This window comes from Mauremys mutica, chromosome 12, assembly GCF_020497125.1.
Source record: "Mauremys mutica isolate MM-2020 ecotype Southern chromosome 12, ASM2049712v1, whole genome shotgun sequence".
Lineage (NCBI taxonomy): Eukaryota > Metazoa > Chordata > Testudines > Geoemydidae > Mauremys > Mauremys mutica.
Window position 1 is genome coordinate 65970339 of NC_059083.1, and position 20775 is coordinate 65991113.

The following is a 20775-nucleotide window of genomic DNA, read 5'->3' on the forward strand; positions in this document are numbered from 1 at the left end:
CATAACAAAGATAACTCCTGCAATTTTAAACATGCCACCCACCCCCACCTCACCAGTCCCCATGAGGTATGCACAGAGGGCCCTGGAGCAGAGTGTAGACCTGGTCAGACACCGAGGCTACGGCTCCACTGTGCAGACTACAGGGGTGTGACTTGCAGAGAGCACCAAAACGTTGCGCTCTAATTGTCCTATGTGGATGCTGCTGGCATGGACTAAAACATGTACTTTGTGTTAGCACCATGTTCTTCAAACAGGACTACATGACTGAAAACTAGGTACCTTGTAGTTCACGCTGGCAGTAGCCACATACGGCAGCTAGAGTGCAACATTTTGGTGCGCTCTGAAATTCACACCCCTGTAGGCTGCACTGCGGTGTAGTGTAGACAAGGCCTGACTGATTCATGTCCTCTAGACCAGCGGTTCTCAGACTGAGGTCTGTGGATCCAGGGGGTCCATAAGTCATGCGCGGGGCCGCTGTTGAGCCGCGCGCAGGAGGTGCTGGGCGAGAGGGGGAGGAGCGGAGACAAGGCGCACTCGGGAGAGGGGGTGGAAAGAGGCAGGGAAGAGGAGGCGCAGGGGTGAAGCGGCAGTGGGAAGAGGCAGGGTGGGGCTGGGGCCTTGGGGATACGGTTGCCAGCTGTCTAATCACACAAATGCAAACACTCTTGCCCCGCCCTCTTCCCTGCCCCTTCCCTGAGGCCCTGCCCTTTCTCCAAGGCCCTGCTCATTCCATCCGTCATCGCTCGCTCTCTCCCACCCTCACTCACTTTCACTGGGCTGGGGCAGGGGGTTGGGGTGTGGGAGGGGGGTGAGGGCTGTGGCCGGGCAGCACTTACCTTGGTGCATTGAGGCTAAGGCAGGCTCCCTGCTGGCCCTGGCCCCTGCCTCATGCTGCTCCCGGAAGCAGCTGGCACGTCCCTGTGGCCCCTGGGGGGTAGGCAGGTGACTCTGCCTGCTGCCCCTGCCTGCAGGCACTGCCCCCGAAGCGCCTATTGGCTGCAGTTCCTGGCCAATGGAAGCTGTGGAGTCAATGCTCGAGGTGGGGGCAGCATGTGGAGACCTCCTGCGACCCCCAGGGGCCGCAGGGACATGCCGGCTGCTTCTGGGAGCAGCGTGGGGCCGGGGTCAGGGCAGGCAGAGAGCCTGACTCAGCTCTGCTGCGCCACCAGACTTTTAGCACCTAAAATCTCCCGGTTTGGCTTCAGTAGCCTCCAGGAGATAGAGCCTGATTCTGAGAGATTCCCGGCGAAACCAGGAGGGTTGGCAACGCTACGTTGGGGAAAGGGGATGGAGTGGGTGCTGAGCACCCCTGGGGAAAATTAGAAGCCGGCTTGCAGGTCCATGAAAATTTTAAAATCAAAATGGTGGTGGTGGGGGGGGGTCCTCGGCTTGCTAAAGTTTGAGACCTGCTGCTCTAGAAAATGAGCTCACTTTTTCAACTCTTATTCCAGCCCTTCCCCTTTCCACAGGATAATGCCAGCTGGGAGGCAGCGAGCCTATATGGTCCCTGTCCGAATGGATGCAGTGGGGTGGAAAGAAACACAAATAACCAACTCCTCAACAAAATAAGAAGGGGACGGGCTACAAAAGACCAAGGATCACCTAATTTATGGGGAACAAAGAATGCAAAAATAGCAACTCAAGTGCAGGTCCTGGGGCAAAATGATGGAACCAGAAGGGAACATTAAGCAGAGAACCTTGACAACTCCCATTTTCCATGAGCGCTTGTGGGCAGCCCGACACTCTGGAAGCTCTGTGAAGGGTACCCAGAATGGCCAGTAAGTTAGCAAGGCAGCCCTGCCTCCAATGCATAGAATGCTAGCGCCATCTAGTGTGGGCTTCTAACACCAGCCAATTGCCATGTGAATCTATGCACCCAATTTCCTGCTCACTATGCTGTTTGTAACTCAAGTTACGTCGCTGGAGTTATTCCTGACTTACACACCCCAGTGTAAGCAGGAAAGAAACAGATCCTAGGTCTTCTCCCACCACTGATCACTCACCAGCTGATCTCAGTTCTGTCAGCTAGGCTTTATTTTTCTGCCAGTAGTATTCACTATCATCCTATATCCTGTGTCTTTAGAGGGGAAAACAGGGTGTTCTATGTATGAAGCTGGGTCTAAGCACAAACCTGAAATATATGAGACGACCCATAACACTTCCTATTGCAATCATTGCCGCTCCCATTTTCCTGTGGATAAAAAGTTGAGTGGAACTTTGCCACTGCCATGTCTGCCTAAAGCCCCAGTGCAGCAGAAGTCCTGCTATGCTATGGCTTCTTCCGTGCTGGGAAAGGCACATGGTCATGTTTGCAGGCTTTGAAGAGCTGGCTACCATTTCTCAGCATGTCCAAGCCAGGAGGTCTAATGAAGGCCACTCATCTGACAGGTGCGTTACTCTACGTACTAAGGAGGACAATTTTATTGCTTACTCTGAGGGTTGTTGCCATCTTTCATGATTTTATTGAAGCTCACAATGGTTTCCTAAAGCCCCAGCTCCTGGAGCCATGTGAATATGTGAGAATCACAGGTTCCACTAAAAATAAAATAAAATAGAAGGAAGCTTCTATCCCTTGGGTTGCAGAGAGAAGTTTGAGAATGGGACCCAAGGGCACCTCAAAGGCTCAGAAGCCAGAAGATAAAGAGAGCCCAGAATGTATTATTTTTTAGAAGCTCATAATTTTTAGGAGCCTGGCTTATAATTTCTGAATGCTTGGAAATACCGACTTTGCTTTGCCCACTCTTGAACTGGGGAAAAAGCAGAGCTGGCAAACTGTTCTCATGCTGGCACGCACAGTTCAGCATTGGCTGGCTGGCGCCAGAATAGACTATGTGCAATTTCCAAAGGCATAACAAACAGTGCCTAACTGTTCAGGCCCCAACTCCCATTGACCCTCAGTAGGAGTTGGGTGCCTAAATTCCCTATCCGCCTTTGAAAATCTCCCCCAGGTTACCTAAATGGAGCTCTCCATCGCTAGCTGCTGCTCTTTAGAGACTCATTCACCAGCAGCCCCTGGCGTGAGGCTGCACTTGATTACACCAGCTCTGGAGTTAATGGAGTGCTGCTCCTTCCCTCACCGCTCGGAAATCCCGCCTTGTCCATAAAATAAACCCGGGTCTCACTAGAACTTCACACTCTCTGCTTCACCTGCCTTCCCTTGCAATGTATGGCTTGCTCTAGCTCCCACTGACGTTAATAGCAAAACTCCCCTTGACGTCACTAGAAGGCAGTCCGGGCCTGCATCCCCTAGGCTTATTCTGTGAAGCAGTTGACTCTTGTTTTTGTCCTCCCTTGGGTAGGGCCTTGATTTGCTAATGTCCTTGCCAGCCTACAAAATATCCCCTTCTCCACGTCATTGACTCCCGTCATCACTTGCAAACATCGGTGAGGGTACCTCAAAGTTAGGGGCACTGGCAGGGACTGGGTTTTTGTGTGTGTTCCAGGGCTTTAACACCTCAAGGAGCGATTGACAAGATGTGGTCAAGCCATAGGGGTTCAGATGGAGAAAATCACATCGCTTGGTACTTTAGCCCCATCAATGGCTCCTTGAGGCATTAAAAGCACCCAGGATAAAATGAAACCCAAACGAACAATGAGAATTGGGTTTGCATCATTTTCCCCAAGTAGTCTTGTATCTGGGCTCCTGCTGGAGTCAGGTGATGTGGGCTCTATTCCTGTCACTGCCGCTGACGTCCTGGGGAAGGGGGGAACTCCATCCATAGCACAAAACTGATTAAATAGTGTAAAGAAAAATAAAAGAAATCACAAGACTAAGATGGCTACCCCGCTAAAAGAAAAATGAGAGAAAAAAGCAGCAAGGCCTGTGGCTGTAACAAACACTGTGCTGCTATGCCTCAGGTTGCAGGCAGTTGAGAAGGAACTGGAGTGAGGGTGGATCTGCCCCTCTCTATGCACCCTTCTACCAGAGCATGAGGACATGTAGGATGCAGGCATGGTCGTTGCTGATAAAAGCTCCATCAGGGAGTGCTTGCAGCTTGATATAGCGTTCCCATCGGGACAAGAACTTGAAATAAGCTAAATCGAGTTCCTTTAGTTTGAGCAGAGATAAGACTAAGTGCCTATGTGATCACAGTCAGGGAGCGAAGTCTCTGATACCAGAGGAGGGTCACTGCCTTAGCAGACAAAGATCCTGTGGCTGGAGCCTGCAGTCAGCAAAGTTCAAAGTGGGAAAAAGTTGCACATATTTAACAGTGAGGGTAATTAGTCATGGGAGCAGCTCCATCGGGTAAACTTGCAGTAGAAGGAGATTCAGTAGCCTGACCAGTGTATTTTAATATCTTTATCTCCACTACCAAGTGATTTTTTTCCCCCTAGGCTCTTAAGCAGTGCAGTTACAGGAGTCAGATAAGAAGCTACCTTGTTAGAAGTAGTGGCTGAGATTCTCTGATAAGCAGCCCCCTTTAAGGTATCTTGTGGCTTCCTCCCCCATCCCTGGACAGCACTAGACACTCTGGAAATCTTAGCCATTTTTTAAAAAATGGGATGTATTTAGAGATGATTTATGAAGCTTCTAGCTTGGGTATTTTCTTGCTGTTGCCATTGGCCATGGAATTCATAATGGGCATAGCGGCTTCCTCTCCGTCTGTAGCAGAAGAGATCTCCTGGCTCCTAGAGAGTGGGTGGCTGGGGGAGAAGCAGCCTGGTCGCTAAGCCTATCCCCATCAGCTGTGTTTACAGGAATGGCTTTCAGTCCCCCTATGGCGCAGACATTCTTCTTGCTTCTGAAGAGCAGTAAGCCAGGGCTCTGGCAGGCACAGGTCAGCATGTTTTATTGTGCCTCAGCACAGTTGCTTAGGAAATGTAAGTGAGGTAATGGGAAGCCCATTGCCCTAGTAGCAGGAGTCACAGCCCTCAGACAAACATCTCACTTTAAAGCTCCTTTTGAAACAGCAGTGGAGCTGACCACTATAGCTGTAGAAAGTAGCAAACAGCGAAAGGCAAGGCTGGAAGGGAGCCCGAGAGGTCATCGAACCCATCCCTGTATGCTGAGGCAGGGCCAAGTATACCTAGAACTACACTTACTTACCTAAGCTTAAGCAGCACGCACGTGAGACTAATGCAGAGTGTTGGGCTCTGTGCTCCCCCTTTCCAACAGATTAATTACTTTAAAATGGGGAAGCTCTGCCATACTCTACTTCCCTGAGCACCTGTAGCTGCCCAGCTAGCCCAAGGCCTAGGGTAGAGCCTAACCACCAGACAACTTTCTGCTCCACAGACACTTTCACACCCATCCTTTATAAAACACTGCCTAGCGAAAGGATTGGCTCAATCGTACACGGTCAAGGTCGGCGCTGTCAGCGGAGGGTTTTTGGAATTCCTTCTGCAGCCCTAAAAGCCAGGCTAGGGCTGTCCTTGCAAAGTTACAGCCTCATCACATTTATTTCTAATGCTAGCAGGTGTGTGGCTTAGTTACCCCTTGCTGCTGGGAGGGTCTGGGCCTTTCCCCAGGCTCAGCAACTATGTAAAGAGACAGCCTGGGCCAGTGCACAAACCTGTGAAATTGCCACTGTTACTGAACTTTAGTTAGCTGATGCCTGTTGGGCTGGCCCAAGAATGTGCTACCCAAACAGCAGGGCTGCCGGGGCCGGGGGGCAATTTGCCGCAGGTCTTGCAGGGGCCCCCCAGGTGCGTAGCTGGGGGGAGGGGGCAGGGTCTGCCTCTCCCCCCACTGAGCACATTCCCCCAAAGTGGCACCTTAGTAGGAATTTGGAATAAGGTAGAAAAGTCTGGGATTTCCCCCCCCCCATGAAGAGTGCAGCACTGCTGATTGGCCGCTGGGGCCTGATCGAGCCGCTCCCATTGTGCCTCCAGCAGCCAAAGTCCCCCCCCCCCCAGCAGGCACAGGGGAGGGGCTGTGTGCTGGTAGCCTGTTTAACTTGGGCTCTAGAGGCAGCCAGGGGCTCGAGGTGCCTGGTGGTAAGGGGCATCCCGGGGCCCAGTCAGGGAGCAGGGAGAGGGTTGGAGGGTTTGGGGGGGGGGCTTTCTGGGGGTGGGGAGAGGTGCTGAGGCAGTCAGGGAGCAAGGGGGGGTGGGGTTAGATGGGAGGATGTCTGGGCCTCTTTCCACCAGCAAAACAAAAGCAGCCTTCAGTGTGAAGTACGATCAGATGGCCCAGGCAGCCTGCACTGCACCCAGCCCGCTTGCCTGAGCTGTATTATTAATGCATTTTATTTGGAAGATGCAGTCTGAGTGATTTAAAGCCCCCCCCCCCCTCCCAAAACTCTGCTGAAAGAGCTGGGAAAGTTGCAAGCTTTCTCATCTGGGTCATACAATGCAAACCTGCTTGAGGCACCACACAAGAGAGATGTATTCAGGCAGTCCATGCATCTCACAGCTTAAGCGCTTCTAAGCTTGCAGCCATGGCACACAAGGATTTGGGAGCAGTTACCAATTCTGTGTGGTTAAGAGATTTTCATTTCCTGGGCCCTGCTACCCAATGCCACAGGGGAGACTGAGTGAGTAGCCCCGCTTGTCCTCTGCAATCCCTTCCCTGCTTCTTTCCCTTGTGTTTGCAAGGGTCTCATTAACATGCTGCATCCGAACGTTCCTCCCGCAGGCCTTCCCGCCAGAGAGACAGCCTCCTGGCTTCTCCTTCTTCCTCCCTTGCCCTTCTCTCCATCTCTGAGGTTTTTCTCCATGCCCCATCCCTTGTCTGCACTCCCTCTCCACCCCATGCACTGTATTAAGCACGTCTCTGCCTCTCTTGTTTATGGGCTCTGTGCTGGGATGGCAGAGGCAGAGCTATTGTTGTGTTCTCTGCTAGGTCTGTTTGGCTCAGACTCTACAATCAAGCGCGCCCTTTGATAGCAGTATCCCTCTGCCTGCTCACAAAGGCTTCTGGCTAAACACTAAATCCAGGTGCTAGGGCAGAAGCAGCTACCCATGTACCCTCAATGGCCGGAGCTGTGCGTGGTCCCTCGCCCCCCACCCCACTTTGGGGTGTGTCTTGGTGTATATTGGGGGGTCTTGTCAGGGGGCAGGGAGTGGTTGGCTAGGTGTGGGAGTCCTGGCAGGCTGTCTGGGGTGTAGATAAAGGTCAGGGCAGTCAGGGGACAGGTAGGGTCCTAGGGGGGCAGTTAGGGACAGGGGTCCCAGGAGGTGGCAGTCAGGGGACAAGGAGCAGGGGGGCATGTTGGGGGTTCTGAGGAGGGCAGCAAGTGGGAGGGAGTGGATGTAATTAGTAATTTGATATGTTGGGTGGCGCCTTTTTTAATGCGTTCGCTCCCCCTGATGTTAGAACCTGGCTACGCCACTGCCCACGAGAATATAGTATTCTATAGTATTACAACATTTTTTTATGGAAGGAGCCCCCGAAATTGCTTTGCCCCAGGTCCCCTGAATCCTCTGGGCGGCCCTGCCAAACAGTGTCAAATATGGGTGCTAGCAATGTTTGACTAAGGGCGGGAGTTTGAGAACAGCTGCAGCTTGGCTTCTTAGCATTATTCTACTGCCTTCCTATAGCATAGTGAAGAAACTCCAGCCCCCATGGGTCAGACAAGGCCAGATTAGACCTATGCAAGCAGTAACACTAGTGAAACAAAGTGTGGTGAGTCTGCTATCAATGAGGACCAGCCCATGGGTAATGTTTGAGCATTAATGCTGAGTGGGAATCCCCAGCTGTTTGACTTTCCTGGTGCTGAGCGTTACAACTTGCTGATGAAAACAGCTCACTTGGTTCACAAAACAAGAACAAGGAAACATTTACTGAACTTTAATGGTGGCATATTTTAAACTGATAAAAGGAAATACTGTTACCGCATTGCCACAGGACATTGTAATTAGCAAAATCTAAAAAATTTTAATGGCTAATTAAGATTAGCTTAGTTACAACAATTAATATTGACAAATTTGTAAGGGAGGGATATGAAACCTTAGGACTTAGAACATGTCTTAACTATGAGGGGTTAGGAGACCTGCATGGCAGTCACTTTAGCCCACAGCTAGTGCCTGTGGTGGTGTTACTCTGAAGCGTGTGCTGCTGACTAGTGTTTGCTGGGGACAAAATCGACCACGGGGCTAATCCAGTCTGGCAGAAAGCGGCCATTTTAGGACCCCTTCTTTCCAGACCCAAGACATTGCCATGCTTGTAGAGAATGCAGGCCTTAAAGTGGCAGCACAAAGTTATTTGAAAGGGCTCAGTGGAAGAATTTTACTTTTACCATCAATTAGCCACAATTGTGTTGTCATTAATAGCATTAGTGGCTGCAAACAAGAAAAATTCCAAGTAAGAGTGCAAGGAGGCCAAACCCATGAGCTGGTGTTTGGGAATGTGAGACAGCTGGCGGCTGAAGCCTGGTCAAATAGTGCCTGTGGCCTGATTTTAATTTGGCACATTACATTCAGCTGAAAGCCAATGCTTTGGCAGTAGTTGCTTTAAATTAAGATGTGATTGTACTGTACACCAGCAGGTGACACCACAGTTGCAACAGGGAGCACAGCTAGCTGTTCATTCAAACTGATTGCACAGGCAAGCATGCCCCCCCCCCCAATTAAGGAGGGAGGTTATACCCAACAGCCCCCTCACTCCCTTGTATGCCTTTTAAAGGATAAGGCTGCTGTACCAAATGGACTGCTAAAATGGAGCTCAAGGCTGCCCCCCACTTCTTAAACTCAATGAGCAACCCACATCAACTGCAGGTCTCAGAACACTCTGTCTTGTAAGGCACCAAGTATGTTATTAGCACATACATCAGCCATCCTCTCCTGAGCACTGTAATTATCATGGGCCATAGCTCCTTGTTAAGCAATGGGACTGGCATGTGCTCCATTTAAGAGGCTCTTGATGGGAGACTTTTGAGCACCCCGGTTATGGGAGATGGAGTAGCAGGGTTATAGGGCAGTGAGACAGAGTCTGTCACACTCACAAACCCCTGCTCCAGCATTTTCCATAAAACCAGGGCCATACATTGGTCCCAGCTAGGAAAGGGTAGCCAGGTGTGGTCCAACATCAGGAGTCCGCTATAGCGCATGGGCCCAGCTTTCAAAGCTGCTGAAGTCAGCGCAGGGCCAGGTGCACAGCACCACTGCCTGTGTCACAGGGTATGTCTACACACCATTCCAAGCCTGAGCTCCAGCCCGAGTGGCAACTTCAGAGCTCTGGCTATACAGCTATTTTCAGAGGGCTTGCACAAGCCCTGCATCTCTCACCCTGGCCTGGGAGGTTTGCACCAAGCTGCTGTGTGGACACATCAACAGTCAGAGACCATCAAGCCATGTAGCAGGAGCAAGGGAAGCTGTTTCAGTTAAAGAGTGTGCAAGACTACCAAGCCCCCACCCCCTCTCACATCCGCTTAGTTACTCTAAATAACTACGCTTGTGTTTCAGCTTCAGCTGTGACTGCTGTCAGTGGGAAATCAGGCAGCCTATAGTGCTGACCAAAACAGACAGTTTTTATGCTCATGTTAGTTTACAATCATGAAAGGGATTAAGGGGAACACAGATGATGAAACTTCAGTTTCAGCAGGATTATTAAGGCAACCTTTGCTTCTAGGGGGGTGGTGGTGTCTCTGGTTCAGGTATTTTTCCTATGTTTCAATATGAACACGTGAGGGGAAATACAAGAACATAAGTAGACAGGATCACTCCCTTCTGGTTTCATACACCAGGACAGGTAGCAGCTGTGTAAGGCATCACCTTGCACTAGTTTGTGAGATTAACAAACAGTATCACAGCCCCCAGGTCCCCCCCCCCCCCCCGCTGATTTAGCACTACCTCACTATGCACCTTCGATAACAAGTGGGGCTTGAAGTGTTTTTAGGTTGTGCCTATACTGTCAGACTTTTGCAGAAGTGTGTGATCAGCAAAGATTAGTTCATTCTTATCCTTGCATGAAAACACTGGCCACACTTTAAATAGGCCAGGCACCATCTCTGTTTTTGCTAATAGAGCTTCACAACTCTTAAAGATGCTGTTTAGAGGCAGTACAGGTTTGTATAAAAATCTGAATGACTGAAAATAAATGGACACTATGGCAATTCTTCACCAAAAAGGGAGAGTTTTAAAAACAATGTGGCGTTTCATGTTTATTAGTGACTGGGAGATGTGATCTGTCAAGAATTTTTTTTCCCCCAACTGGCAGCCCTGCACATAACTGGGGAAGCCTAGGTTACCGCTTGCTTATGTACTGGACGGGCAGCAGACAAAACCGGATCAGCAGTTGGGTGGCTGCACAGGCTGGCAAGGACTGCCACTCACTCTAATGCTAACATGGTGAGCCCTAGGTAGAAACGTAGGCCTTCTCCGTACTCAAACATTACAACACCCTTATGCATTTATAATGTGCTTTATAGCACTCAAAGGGAACAACCATACTGGTTAAAGTTACCTTTACATAGGAATAGCCATTTTAGTTAAACAAATCACATCCCTAACCAAAAGTTTTGGTAAAACTAAGACCAGCTCTACACTTATTTTAAGCTAATGTAGGTTTACCTTCAGGTGGCAGGCAAGAGATGTTCTTTGCTTTAGAATCTTTATTTAAATTTACCTCCGCTTTTGCAGAAGACTTGTCATTACAACTGATGACTAACACTCTTCATAGGTCACTCTTGTGACAAAAAAGTGCAGGGTGGTGAATGGAAGAAGCCTCTACTATTGAACTTGGTCAGGTGGCTAACAATTTCAGTTTGTGATAAGTCAGCTGAATTCTAGTAGACGTGCCCATGTGGTACTGAGTTTTGTTTCTGGAATGGACTCTGGCTCAAAGAAAACATTTTGTGAGGTACAGCTATTACACCAAAAACAGACACTATTGCAATGCATTGGCTCTGCTGGTAGAGTAGCTACCACACCAAACCTGGATCAAAGGATTTGGAACCATTTTCTCTCCGGTGAAAGCACAGAAGTGGTTTCTTTATATAATGACAGATTTATTGGCTCTGTTTTCCAAGATATTACAACATATCCAGCTTTAATTATCATGGTTCCTCTTGGCTATTCATAACATGGGTAGAGAGTTTGCAATACCAGAGGAAAATGGGCTGTGGGGTAATTCCTCTGAGAAGCTGGGTCCTATCACAGTGTGAGACAATTTCCTTGTGGAAAAGACAACCCCTCCTTTCCAATACACCTTGCCCTTGCTGTCTAGGTCCTACGCTCTGCTTGGAAAAGCCCACTCGTTTGCAATGACCAAGCTACATCTTGAAACAGGAAAAGGTAAACCACAGCACAAGCTGAAGAGGACTCTCTTTGCCAGTCCTGCGGTAGCATTGCAGAATCCCACTGGGAGACACTTAAACCCTTCAGCAGTTTCCACTGTGCATTACACCTGATGCCAAAGATTGCCGTTGCTACAAGGAGTCGGATTTTTTTCCCCAAACAGTTCACATTTATTATTAATAACAATAAAAAAATCTTTTAAAGACTGTTTCTTATTACCAACAGTGAGGTAATATGTTTACAAAACATTTACAGAATTTGATATGCAATTCATGAATATGGACAAGAGGGCAGGGATGGGACATTGGTAATACAGGGGAGAAAAGCCAACAGAATGGTCAGTGTGTTGGCAGAAAGGAAGAACAGCAATATCAATGAAAAAGAGGAGACTGAGGGTATTAAAATTAATCAAGTCTATTTCAAACTGCATAAGTAAGTCCTATTTGCCATAGCACTTCACTAAGAGGAAACTTTATCTTGTTTTTCTGGTGTATTAACCCCTCAGCTGTTTGTGCTGTCCTGTGCTTTGAGTTTTTAAAGATGCATTAGACTTTGAGGAAACCCCCAAGTGCCGCTAACTAAAAAAAACCCAAGAGATCTTCAGCCTTGAAAAGTGGCTGTAACTCAAAAAGGTCTACAAAGCCAGACACCTCAGGGCAGATGTGGACTGTTGAATGAAGCGGTTTCTTTACAGCTGTCAGCAAAATCGCCATCTGAGAGAGAGAGAAAGAGAGAGAGAAAGAGGGGACCATCTTCAAGGCAGAGCCCTTGGAAAACAGGCACAAATGTGACCACGTGGGTTAACGGTATAGTGCCTTCTCTGGCATTAGCTCCTCTGTGTCTGGGAACACTGGCTCCTGTGGATCAAGTATCAAACTACCTCTCTTCAGAGGAAATCTCAGTAAGCAGGATTATAGGTAGTTTATACAAAGGGTAGGAAAACCAGCATAGTCCATATACAGTACATACACTGGGTGTGGACCTGTTTAACATCTGGGCAGTTTTTTGCCCCAGCACTAGTTTGCCAATATTCTTGGCAGCCAGTGTGAGCCCCACCTCTGCCTTTGATTTTAAAGCAAACTTTACCGACTGCAAGTCGAAGGTGCCTGATTGGGTTGAGCAAGTGCACTAGGGTGTGTTTTTCAGCATAGTTAATCTGATTATTAATACTGAGCTTTTATCATCTTTGTTAGCAACACTCCATGCCAACATCGGCTTACAAGTGTTGTGCTTCACATGCTGCACATCAGTTTGTTTTTTCCACAAACCAAGATGTACAAATACTGGGCATTTTAAAATGTTTACTCAGAATTTCTCAGAGCTCGGCTTTCTTCCAACAAGGCAGCCTGCTATCTTAAGTAAACCCCTAACATGCAATACTCCAGCAAATGTTTCCCCATGAGCAAAAAACAAGGCTATTGTAGCCCTTCTAAGATCCTATCCAGCTAGCTATTAATGATTGTAGCAATACAGCAACTTATTCCAACTGGATGGACAATTTAGTTTTCTAGCAGGGGAAAGGCTTTCGACCAGTGGTCTAAATAAGCAACTTGTGCTGGGTTCCAAGCTGTAATCTCTTGTACTGCAGTGTAATGCCAGGTGGCACATCAAATATTAATGTTCTGAATGCTGTGTTTTTAGCTCACTTATCAAAAAAGTGTTTACTCAACATTTACATCTTCTGTGTGCCTTGGAGATTCAGTAGTTAATTGCTTTGGGGTAAAGAACCTGAGCTGACATCAGGTGAGTCCCCAAGCAAGCAGGACAGCTTGGGACCTATGTAATAGAATGGAAAAAGATAACCCAGACAAGAACTTCACCACTGGTGATTGCAACAATGAAAGCAGTTTACATTATTTACCACCAATCGAAGCTGGAAAGTTCTGCTTTTTCCTAGTGTACATGAGGCCAGAATTTGAGGCAGAGCAAGTGCGGGAAAGGTTAATTGCTGTAGCCACACTGCCTTCTGACTGATTTAAGGAGCAAGCCTAATTCTGCTGTGAGGAACGTGTTCATCTACACTCCTAGCATAAAGCAAATCCCAGTAAAATGAGTGCTTGTGGAGTGTAGCAGGTAAGTGGAGTGGGTAAAAAGGTGACTTCAGAATGAAGTGAGAAATAAACCAAGGACCCAATCTGGACCAGCCTTTGGGTCATGGTGAGGGAGAGCCTGCTCTCCTCCCCACCATCAGTGCTTAAAAAGTAAGTTCAAGGAAAGGGCTATATTTACTTTTAGCCCCTAAGAGTATGTCTACACAGGGATAAAAAACACGCAACTAGCCCAGATCAGTGGACTTGGCCTTGGCCCAGAGCTCAGGCTCTAGCCCAGATGTCTACACAGCAATTTTTCAGCCCTGGAGAGAGAGTCTGGACCAGCCGTGGGTTTTTTTAATCGACGTAAAGATGTATCCTAAATGGTCAGAGAAATCCTAAAAAGTTGGGATGCCCCAACAATGTGCTCATGGAAAAGGTATTAGTGTTAATGGCTTGCCCGCAACTCTGCTGTAATGACTTTCCATGTGCACAGGCCAATAGCCAGGAACTGCTTTCCTTGGTCTCTTGAACAGCAGTGCAAGTGAGTGGCAGTGGCAGGAGAGCTTGCAGCAGTTGGACGATGCCAGGGTATTCCATAATGTGGCGAGAAGGCAAGAGCTTGTGTTTGCTTTCTAATGCACTATGGAATATTTTTGGTAGGATTGTTTTTGCTTTTTACCACCTACAGGCAATTTTTTAAAAAATAATTCTTAATCAGCACATTGATTACTCTTTTCCTCCTTCCAAGAAAGCCCTTGTATTTTAGTTAGGATTTGTGCAAGCATGCTTACAAAAATCTATGGCTGAGATAGGGGCTAGGGTTAAAGTTAAAGAGACTAGCTATCAGAACAGAAACACTACGTTTAAAATTCAAACAGCTACTTTACTATCTATAAAAGGGTTTTGTTTTTTGCAAATGCCACTTGAATATGCTGTATTGCAGTCAGCTGCCACAGATGAGGATCCAGCCATGTCATCCATTTGCTTTTCATTTGCTGTGGCACTACCTGGAAATCATGGAGCTGGAGTGGGACTGGCTGGAAGAGGTTGTGGCAGCGCTGAGCTGGGAGAATCCACTGTGGCTTGATTCAAGGCTGGTCATAGATCCTCTGCAATAAGACAGAAGTTTTAGGCTTCAGAAGAGGAGACTGAAGTTCTGCTATGCATCTTTGTTTAAGTGCAATTTACTACTCAACTTGACCATACCAACTAAACCTAAAGAACCTTAGTGTCAGCATGCAGAGGCTCTCGTGTGTAACAAGAAAAAATACTATCTGTAGGCAGCACAATTATGTTTTTGGAGAAATCTATTGCACTTGAAGGTGAGACTTAGAAGTAGTCTCAGCTAAGCATAGTACTGGCGTGTCCTTTAGTTTTAACTTGCATCAACTTTTAAGTAAGAACCCAGCCAGTCTGCTAAATCTTGTAGTGTTTTTGTGATATGGGTTAAATCCCCATTAGCAACTAAGATGAGACCGATTCACTTTCTCTTGTGGTCAGCGGCAGCTCCAGGCACCAGCGCTCCAAGCGAATGCCTGGCGCAGCAAGACGCGGGGGACGGCCTGCCGGTCCCTGCGAGGGTGGCAGTCAGGCAGCCTTTGGCAGCTTGCCTGTGGGAGGTCCGCCGGTCCCGCGGCTTCAGCGTACCTGCCGCCAAATCCGCGGGACCAGCAGACCTCCCACAGGCAAGCCGCCGAAGGCTGCCTGAGTGCCATGCTTGGGGCGGCAAAAAAGCTAGAGCCGCCTCTGCTTGTGGTGTAAGCTAGTTATTTTTCAGACCTACCGTCTATTTATTCTCATCGGGCTTTATTTACAATACGTAGATTCTTTAAGTACAGTACAAGTCCACACAGCGTGCTTTCTAACCGAGGCAACTATAGCAAAGTATTTTGATTTTTTTTTTTTCAAGTGGACTTGGCTTCTGGTATTTGTACCATAAAGCAAAAAGTAAGCTGGACACAAAAAGGAATGCTTGACATTGAGACCTTGACCAGACATACCTGAAATCTTCTGATCCTATAACTTCTGTATAGTACATCACTTTGCACTTATGAGAGGAGACCTGTAGAGATGCCAGTACATCATCCACACGAGGCAGATTGGTTGTAGCACAGGCAGGCATGCTGTGAAATTTCCATTGAAGAATATAGAAGCCAGGCCATCTGGTCACATGAGACCCCTGGAAGCGGCAACAATGGAAATAAACTTGTTAATACGAAGTCAAGTATTTGCATGTTGGAATGAAATTCATTGTTTGGACAGCAGGAGACTGCCAGCATGCACTTTAAGTGTTTTCAAATGGTGACATTCCAGCTCCTCTGCCCATTAATGTTACTGGCCAGCCAGACTTTCCTGAGACAGGGGGCTAACAAAAGTTACGTTAGAAAATTACAAACAGACCTTCTCACTTCTCTACTGCTGGGGCGTTAAAAATAAAACACAAGGAACTTAAAATCAAGACCTCAGTCCTCACAGGGTAAATTACTTGGGACCATCATGTTCATGTAGCCTGACCTCCTGCACATCACAGGCCACAGAACCTCACCCACCTTCTTCTGCAATAGGCCCATAGCCTCTGGCTCAGTTTCTGAAGTCCTCAAATCTTGATTTAAAGACTTCAAGTTAGAGAATCTACCATTTACCCTAGTTCAAATCAGCACATGACCCATGTTGCAGAAGGTGACGAAATCCCCCCCCACCCCCGAGGCTTTCTTCCAATCTGACCTGTCCTTCCTGACCCCAAATATGGTGATTTGTTAGACACTGAGCAGGTGGGCAAGACCCACAAGCCAGACAACTGGAAAACAATTCTCTGTAGTGATTCAGAGCCCTCCCCCTTGCCGTCCCTGGCTGCTGGAGATATTGCTGCCAGCAGTCACAGATGGGCCATATGCCATTGTGTGTTTTTTTTTTTTATAATTGGAGATATACCAATCTCCAAGAACTGGAAGGGACCTCAAAAGGTCATTGAGTCCAGCCCCCTGCCTTCACTAGCAGGACTAATTTTTGCCCCAGATCCCTAAGTGGCCCCCTCAAGGATTGAACTCACAACCCTGGGTTTAGCAGGCCAATGCTCAAACCACAGAGCTATTCCTCCCCCCCGTTTCATCATACCATCCCCTCCCCTCCCCTCCATAACTTACCAAGCTCAGTCTTGAACAAGTTAGGTTTTGCCCCAACTACTCCCCTTGGAAGGCTGTTCCACAACTTCTCTCCTCTGATGGTTAAAACCAAAACTTTTGGATGGCCAGTTTACATTCATTTGTTCTTGTGCCAACGTTGACCCTTAACTTAAATAACTCCTCTTCCTCTCTGATGTATTTATAGACAGCAATTGTATCTCCCCTCATCCTTCGTTTGGTTAAGCTAAACAAGCTAAGCTCCTTAAGTCTCCTCTCAGAAGTAGATTTTTCCGTTCCTTGAATCATCCTAGTAGCCCTTCTCTGCACCTCTTTCCATTTGAATTTATCTTTCTTAAACATGGGAAACCAGAACTGCACACCGTATTCCAGATGAGGTCTCACCAGTGCCTTGTATAATGGTACTAACACTTCCCTATCTCTACTAGAAATACTTCGCCTGATGTATCCAAATATTGGCAGCTCAAAGTCATCCTGTGATCAGCCAATATGCCCAGGTCTTCTCCTCCTGTCACATCCAGCTTACAGCAAAAAAAAATTATTGTTAGTCTCTAAGTGCATGACCCTGCACTTTGTATTATTAAATGTCATCCCATTTCTATTGCTCCAATTTTCAAAGTTTTCCAAATCATCTCTTATGATATTCTGGTCCTCCTCTGTACTGACATTATCTCCCACCTTTGTCTCATCTGCAAATTTTATTTTAGTGAGCAGCTGTCTCAAAAGCAGTGAAGCTAACCACACCCCTGCGAGTGTCCCCATCTTACACGCAAAACTGAAGCGCAGAAGTAGTTAAGGCCAATATTTTCCAAATTTGGACACCTTAAGTTAGGCAACTTGAATAAGAAGCCTGATTTTCAGAAGAAATCAACATCCATAGTTTCCAGTGAAAAGCAGCTGTGGGTGCACCATACCTCTGAAATTCAGGCCACTTTGCTTAGGTACATAAATATAGCATTAGCAGTCTGAAGTTTGGAAGTTTTGGCCTAAGTGTCACAGCCCAGGGCAGTCAGGAACAGAACCTGAGTCTCAATTTCCAGGTCTCATCTCTAATCAGAGAATACCTCAACCCCCCGAATGCAGACACACACTGCTTGGCTAGTCTCATGTCAGAAAGCAACACCATCAAGGCTGCTAGACTACGAATGTGTCTTACTGGCTGCTTTTGGATTCAGGTGCACTTATGGATTGTGTGTATTCCTTCAGTCTTGCTTGTCAGCTTGGCATATGGGATCAGCTACTAGGGAATAAACAATAGCTACCCTTCCCTCCCCACAACCCCATCGGAAGGATGCAAACAGACATGCCAGGCAGACAGACAACGAGCCCCACTGCTGATGGTCTGCATTGCTACACTAAGGTATCTGCTGGGAGAAACATCAAATTTAGAAAGATAAAGCCTTGCTCTGACAGCCGAATTAATGATCTTACCTGCACACTCTCCCCTTCCTTGCAGATAAGTGGGGACTCCACCATACTGTAATCACGCCCTAACTGCCAGACTTTATCTATGAGCTGTACATTGTTCCCCCCAGGAGATGTAATGCTGTGGGTGCCCAGAGAGTCCTTTTTAGGAGGCTGTGGCACTCGTTTGGAGTGATAGATGTTAAAAACAATGTCGCCTTTGCACACATCAAAATCCCATGTGATCACAGACGAGGCATCCACAATCTGAATGAAAATCTAGGGAGAGGAGAAGAGTTAGATTAGACAATAGCTATATGCTCAGTAAATGCTGAAATTCTTACCAGGAAAGAAAAGCTGCTGTAGGTGAGCTCTCGATTTGTTTTGATTATTAAGAGTGCTCTAGAATAGATACAAATTCACTCATTTATTATCATATTCCCTGCTTTGAGATAGGAACTGTGAGAGCTTTCATGAGCAGATAGAGCCTTTTCCTGTCTTATCTCTTTGTGGCCTTTATTGAAAGCCTTAGTATTATTTTTTCTAAAACTATATACTCATAAGCAGAGAGAAACAAACAGGTATCCATGCTCCTCCTACAGCAACTGGACTTCTGGGGAATGGGCTAAAAGGTACCACCTTCAGTAACAAAAGCACTGATACCATCAGAGCTCTCACATTTGCACTTGGTTAGGCAAAAGCTACAAAATGGGTTTGGGCTTTCTTGCTTGTTTATGGTGTACAGAAGGCCCCAAAATCATCTCCCTTCCTCCCATCACATTTTGAAAGCCTTCAAGAAAAGAACATGCAGGATAACAAGTGAAATCTAACTGAAAGGGGAAGTGACTTATTCAGACTATTTCCACATTGTTTTGATTAACTAGTATTTAACACAAATGCCTTAAACTGCTACCGGAAAAACTCCTCTGTTGAAGATAAAACTACCCATGTCCCTTCTATCAGGGTCTAAGAGATTGCATTCCACATGTCTGGGTCTTCCAAGAAAGATCTCTAGCAAAACAGGAAAAATCAAACTCTCACTCCTGATATTTCTAAGGTTAAAAAGAGACTTTAAAACCTTTCTGGCTCATTTATACATATTAAATCCACAAGAGAAGGCACAAATAGCTGTTTTCTATTTGCAGGTCACATATTAAAAATATTAGTTCAGTTAGTGAAACTCATTGTGAAACTCAGTGCCAGGTTCTTTAAAGGTCTTGAAAGGAAATGGAGTAAGTTGTTCAGTTCTGAGTTTTTAAAATCTGTATTAATGAAGGGGGAAAAAGTCATCCCATTCATTAAGTGGACAGAGCCAGTAGCATTTTTATAAGCTAATAATGGTGGTTCACGGGCTCTGGTCAGGGAATGCAATAGAGTAGCCAGTCAGCCTACCTCCTCCACAAAAGAGATGAGGAGTCTTAAAAAAATACCGACACTTACTTCTTCACAAGCTACCCAGATCCTGATTTTGGCTTGCATTACTCATGGCTTCAAGGAGAGATCAAAAGAAGCTTTTGAATTCCAAGTGTTTAGGGAGACCCAAATATCTGCTCTAAACCATTCCAAACTGAGTGACCAGGTTCTAATCTGCTTTCATTTTATACGAGCAAAGAAAGACACAGGGTGCTAGCCCAAGATGAAAAGAGGAGTGAGGACTGCAGCTGTACCTCGTGTGGAGCTCCCTTGAAGACACTTGCAGACTGATAGATAGTTTCAGTCCACAGTTTTATGTCTTCATTTTCCAACTCTTCTGCAGTCCGGTACAGAGACTTCGGAACTAGCCCACCCTCGGGAACGTCACACTGGAGATTTAAAACAAAGCCATGAAAGCAACAATACGAATCTTCTCCTCTCCCATGCGTTTCAGAATTTAAACATCCTTACAAAGCCACGTTCTCATATGGCACCCCCAAAAATAACTCCAATTCTACAAGGCATTCCTGGAGAACATGGAAAGCTGAGTAATATATTAGCGTGACTCAACCTGAACTTGGTCATGCAAACCATCTTACAGTTATCAAAGATACTCTTCAATAAATTCACTACTAAAATTGGTCTATTTTTAATTCTTTGCTCATCTGTAAGGATCATCATATCAGAAACAGGTAAAGACCTTATATATGCAACAGTGTGATACTGAAACCAGCTGTGCAGCTTCTGTTTATTTATACTCTTAAAGCACTCAGATTTCATCAAGAACTGACCAGAACAAAGAGGAGAACATTGCACTGTTGTCTGCAACAGACAGGAAGCATTCAGCATTTTGATTTATCTTCTGGGAAGTCACTTTTACTTACTTAAATAGTGGATTCTGCCAGGTTCATAAATGACTTACATAATTCTAAATTACATAGAGCAGGCTCCCTTCAGTGAAAGCTACTGCTACTGCAAGTAGCAGCCAGTTGAAAGTAAACACTCTGGTCCAAAATGCCTAGTATGCAAGTACATTAGAATCCACAGTCTTTAAATGGATGACCAGAGCAGCTCAATAGCATTTCCATGAAAAGGCAGAGGAGTAGTTAATAACCATTTACAGGGATTTATAAAGTAAACCTAAAAGGGAAATGCTTTTACACAACCGATTAGTCAAATTCCACGTTATTGTGATGAGTTTGATAGAAAAACATTGGGGGAGAGAGCACCTATTAAACAGCGCAATCCACATAAAGACAAATTCACTGGCATGATATATCAGATTGATATATTAAGAAAATCAAACCACATTTTTAGGAGAGACATTAGAGCTATGAATTTAAGTGATTCCCATAATTAAAAAGGAAAAACAATGTTTTATGAAGTAAGCAAGGACCGAGAACTGTTTGTTCAAGGTTTAATACCTGGCTAAACTGGTAAGCTGCTGAGTTGCTATGTACGTGGGCTCAGTTTCTCCAGCTATAAAATGGGAATAAATGCTTTCCTACCATATAGGATACCACAAGGCTTTAAGAACTATACATTGCTCTAAGATCCCAGGGGAAGTTGTTAAATTGAAAGGGTCTTGCTATTCCAATGGCGATTTG

At 46.4% G+C, this 20775-nt stretch overlaps 2 protein-coding genes across 3 annotated transcripts in view; one reads left to right on the forward strand and one right to left on the reverse strand.

The window, feature by feature from the left end:
* The window catches only part of TNRC6C (trinucleotide repeat containing adaptor 6C), a 310753-nt gene that overhangs the window by 289021 nt on the left and 957 nt on the right, over window positions 1-20775 (forward strand). The gene's annotated exons all lie outside the window — the stretch shown is intronic.
* Window positions 10443-20775, reverse strand: part of SEC14L1 (SEC14 like lipid binding 1) — a 59800-nt gene continuing 49467 nt past the window's right edge. The window contains exons 13-17 of the mRNA XM_044983149.1: window positions 19423-19557; window positions 17783-18034; window positions 15212-15390; window positions 14219-14320; window positions 10443-11891 (exon numbers count right to left, since the gene is read on the reverse strand). Coding sequence (XP_044839084.1) covers window positions 11876-11891; window positions 14219-14320; window positions 15212-15390; window positions 17783-18034; window positions 19423-19557 — 684 coding nt within the window. The 3' untranslated portion in view covers window positions 10443-11875. The remainder of the gene's footprint in view (window positions 11892-14218; window positions 14321-15211; window positions 15391-17782; window positions 18035-19422; window positions 19558-20775) is intronic.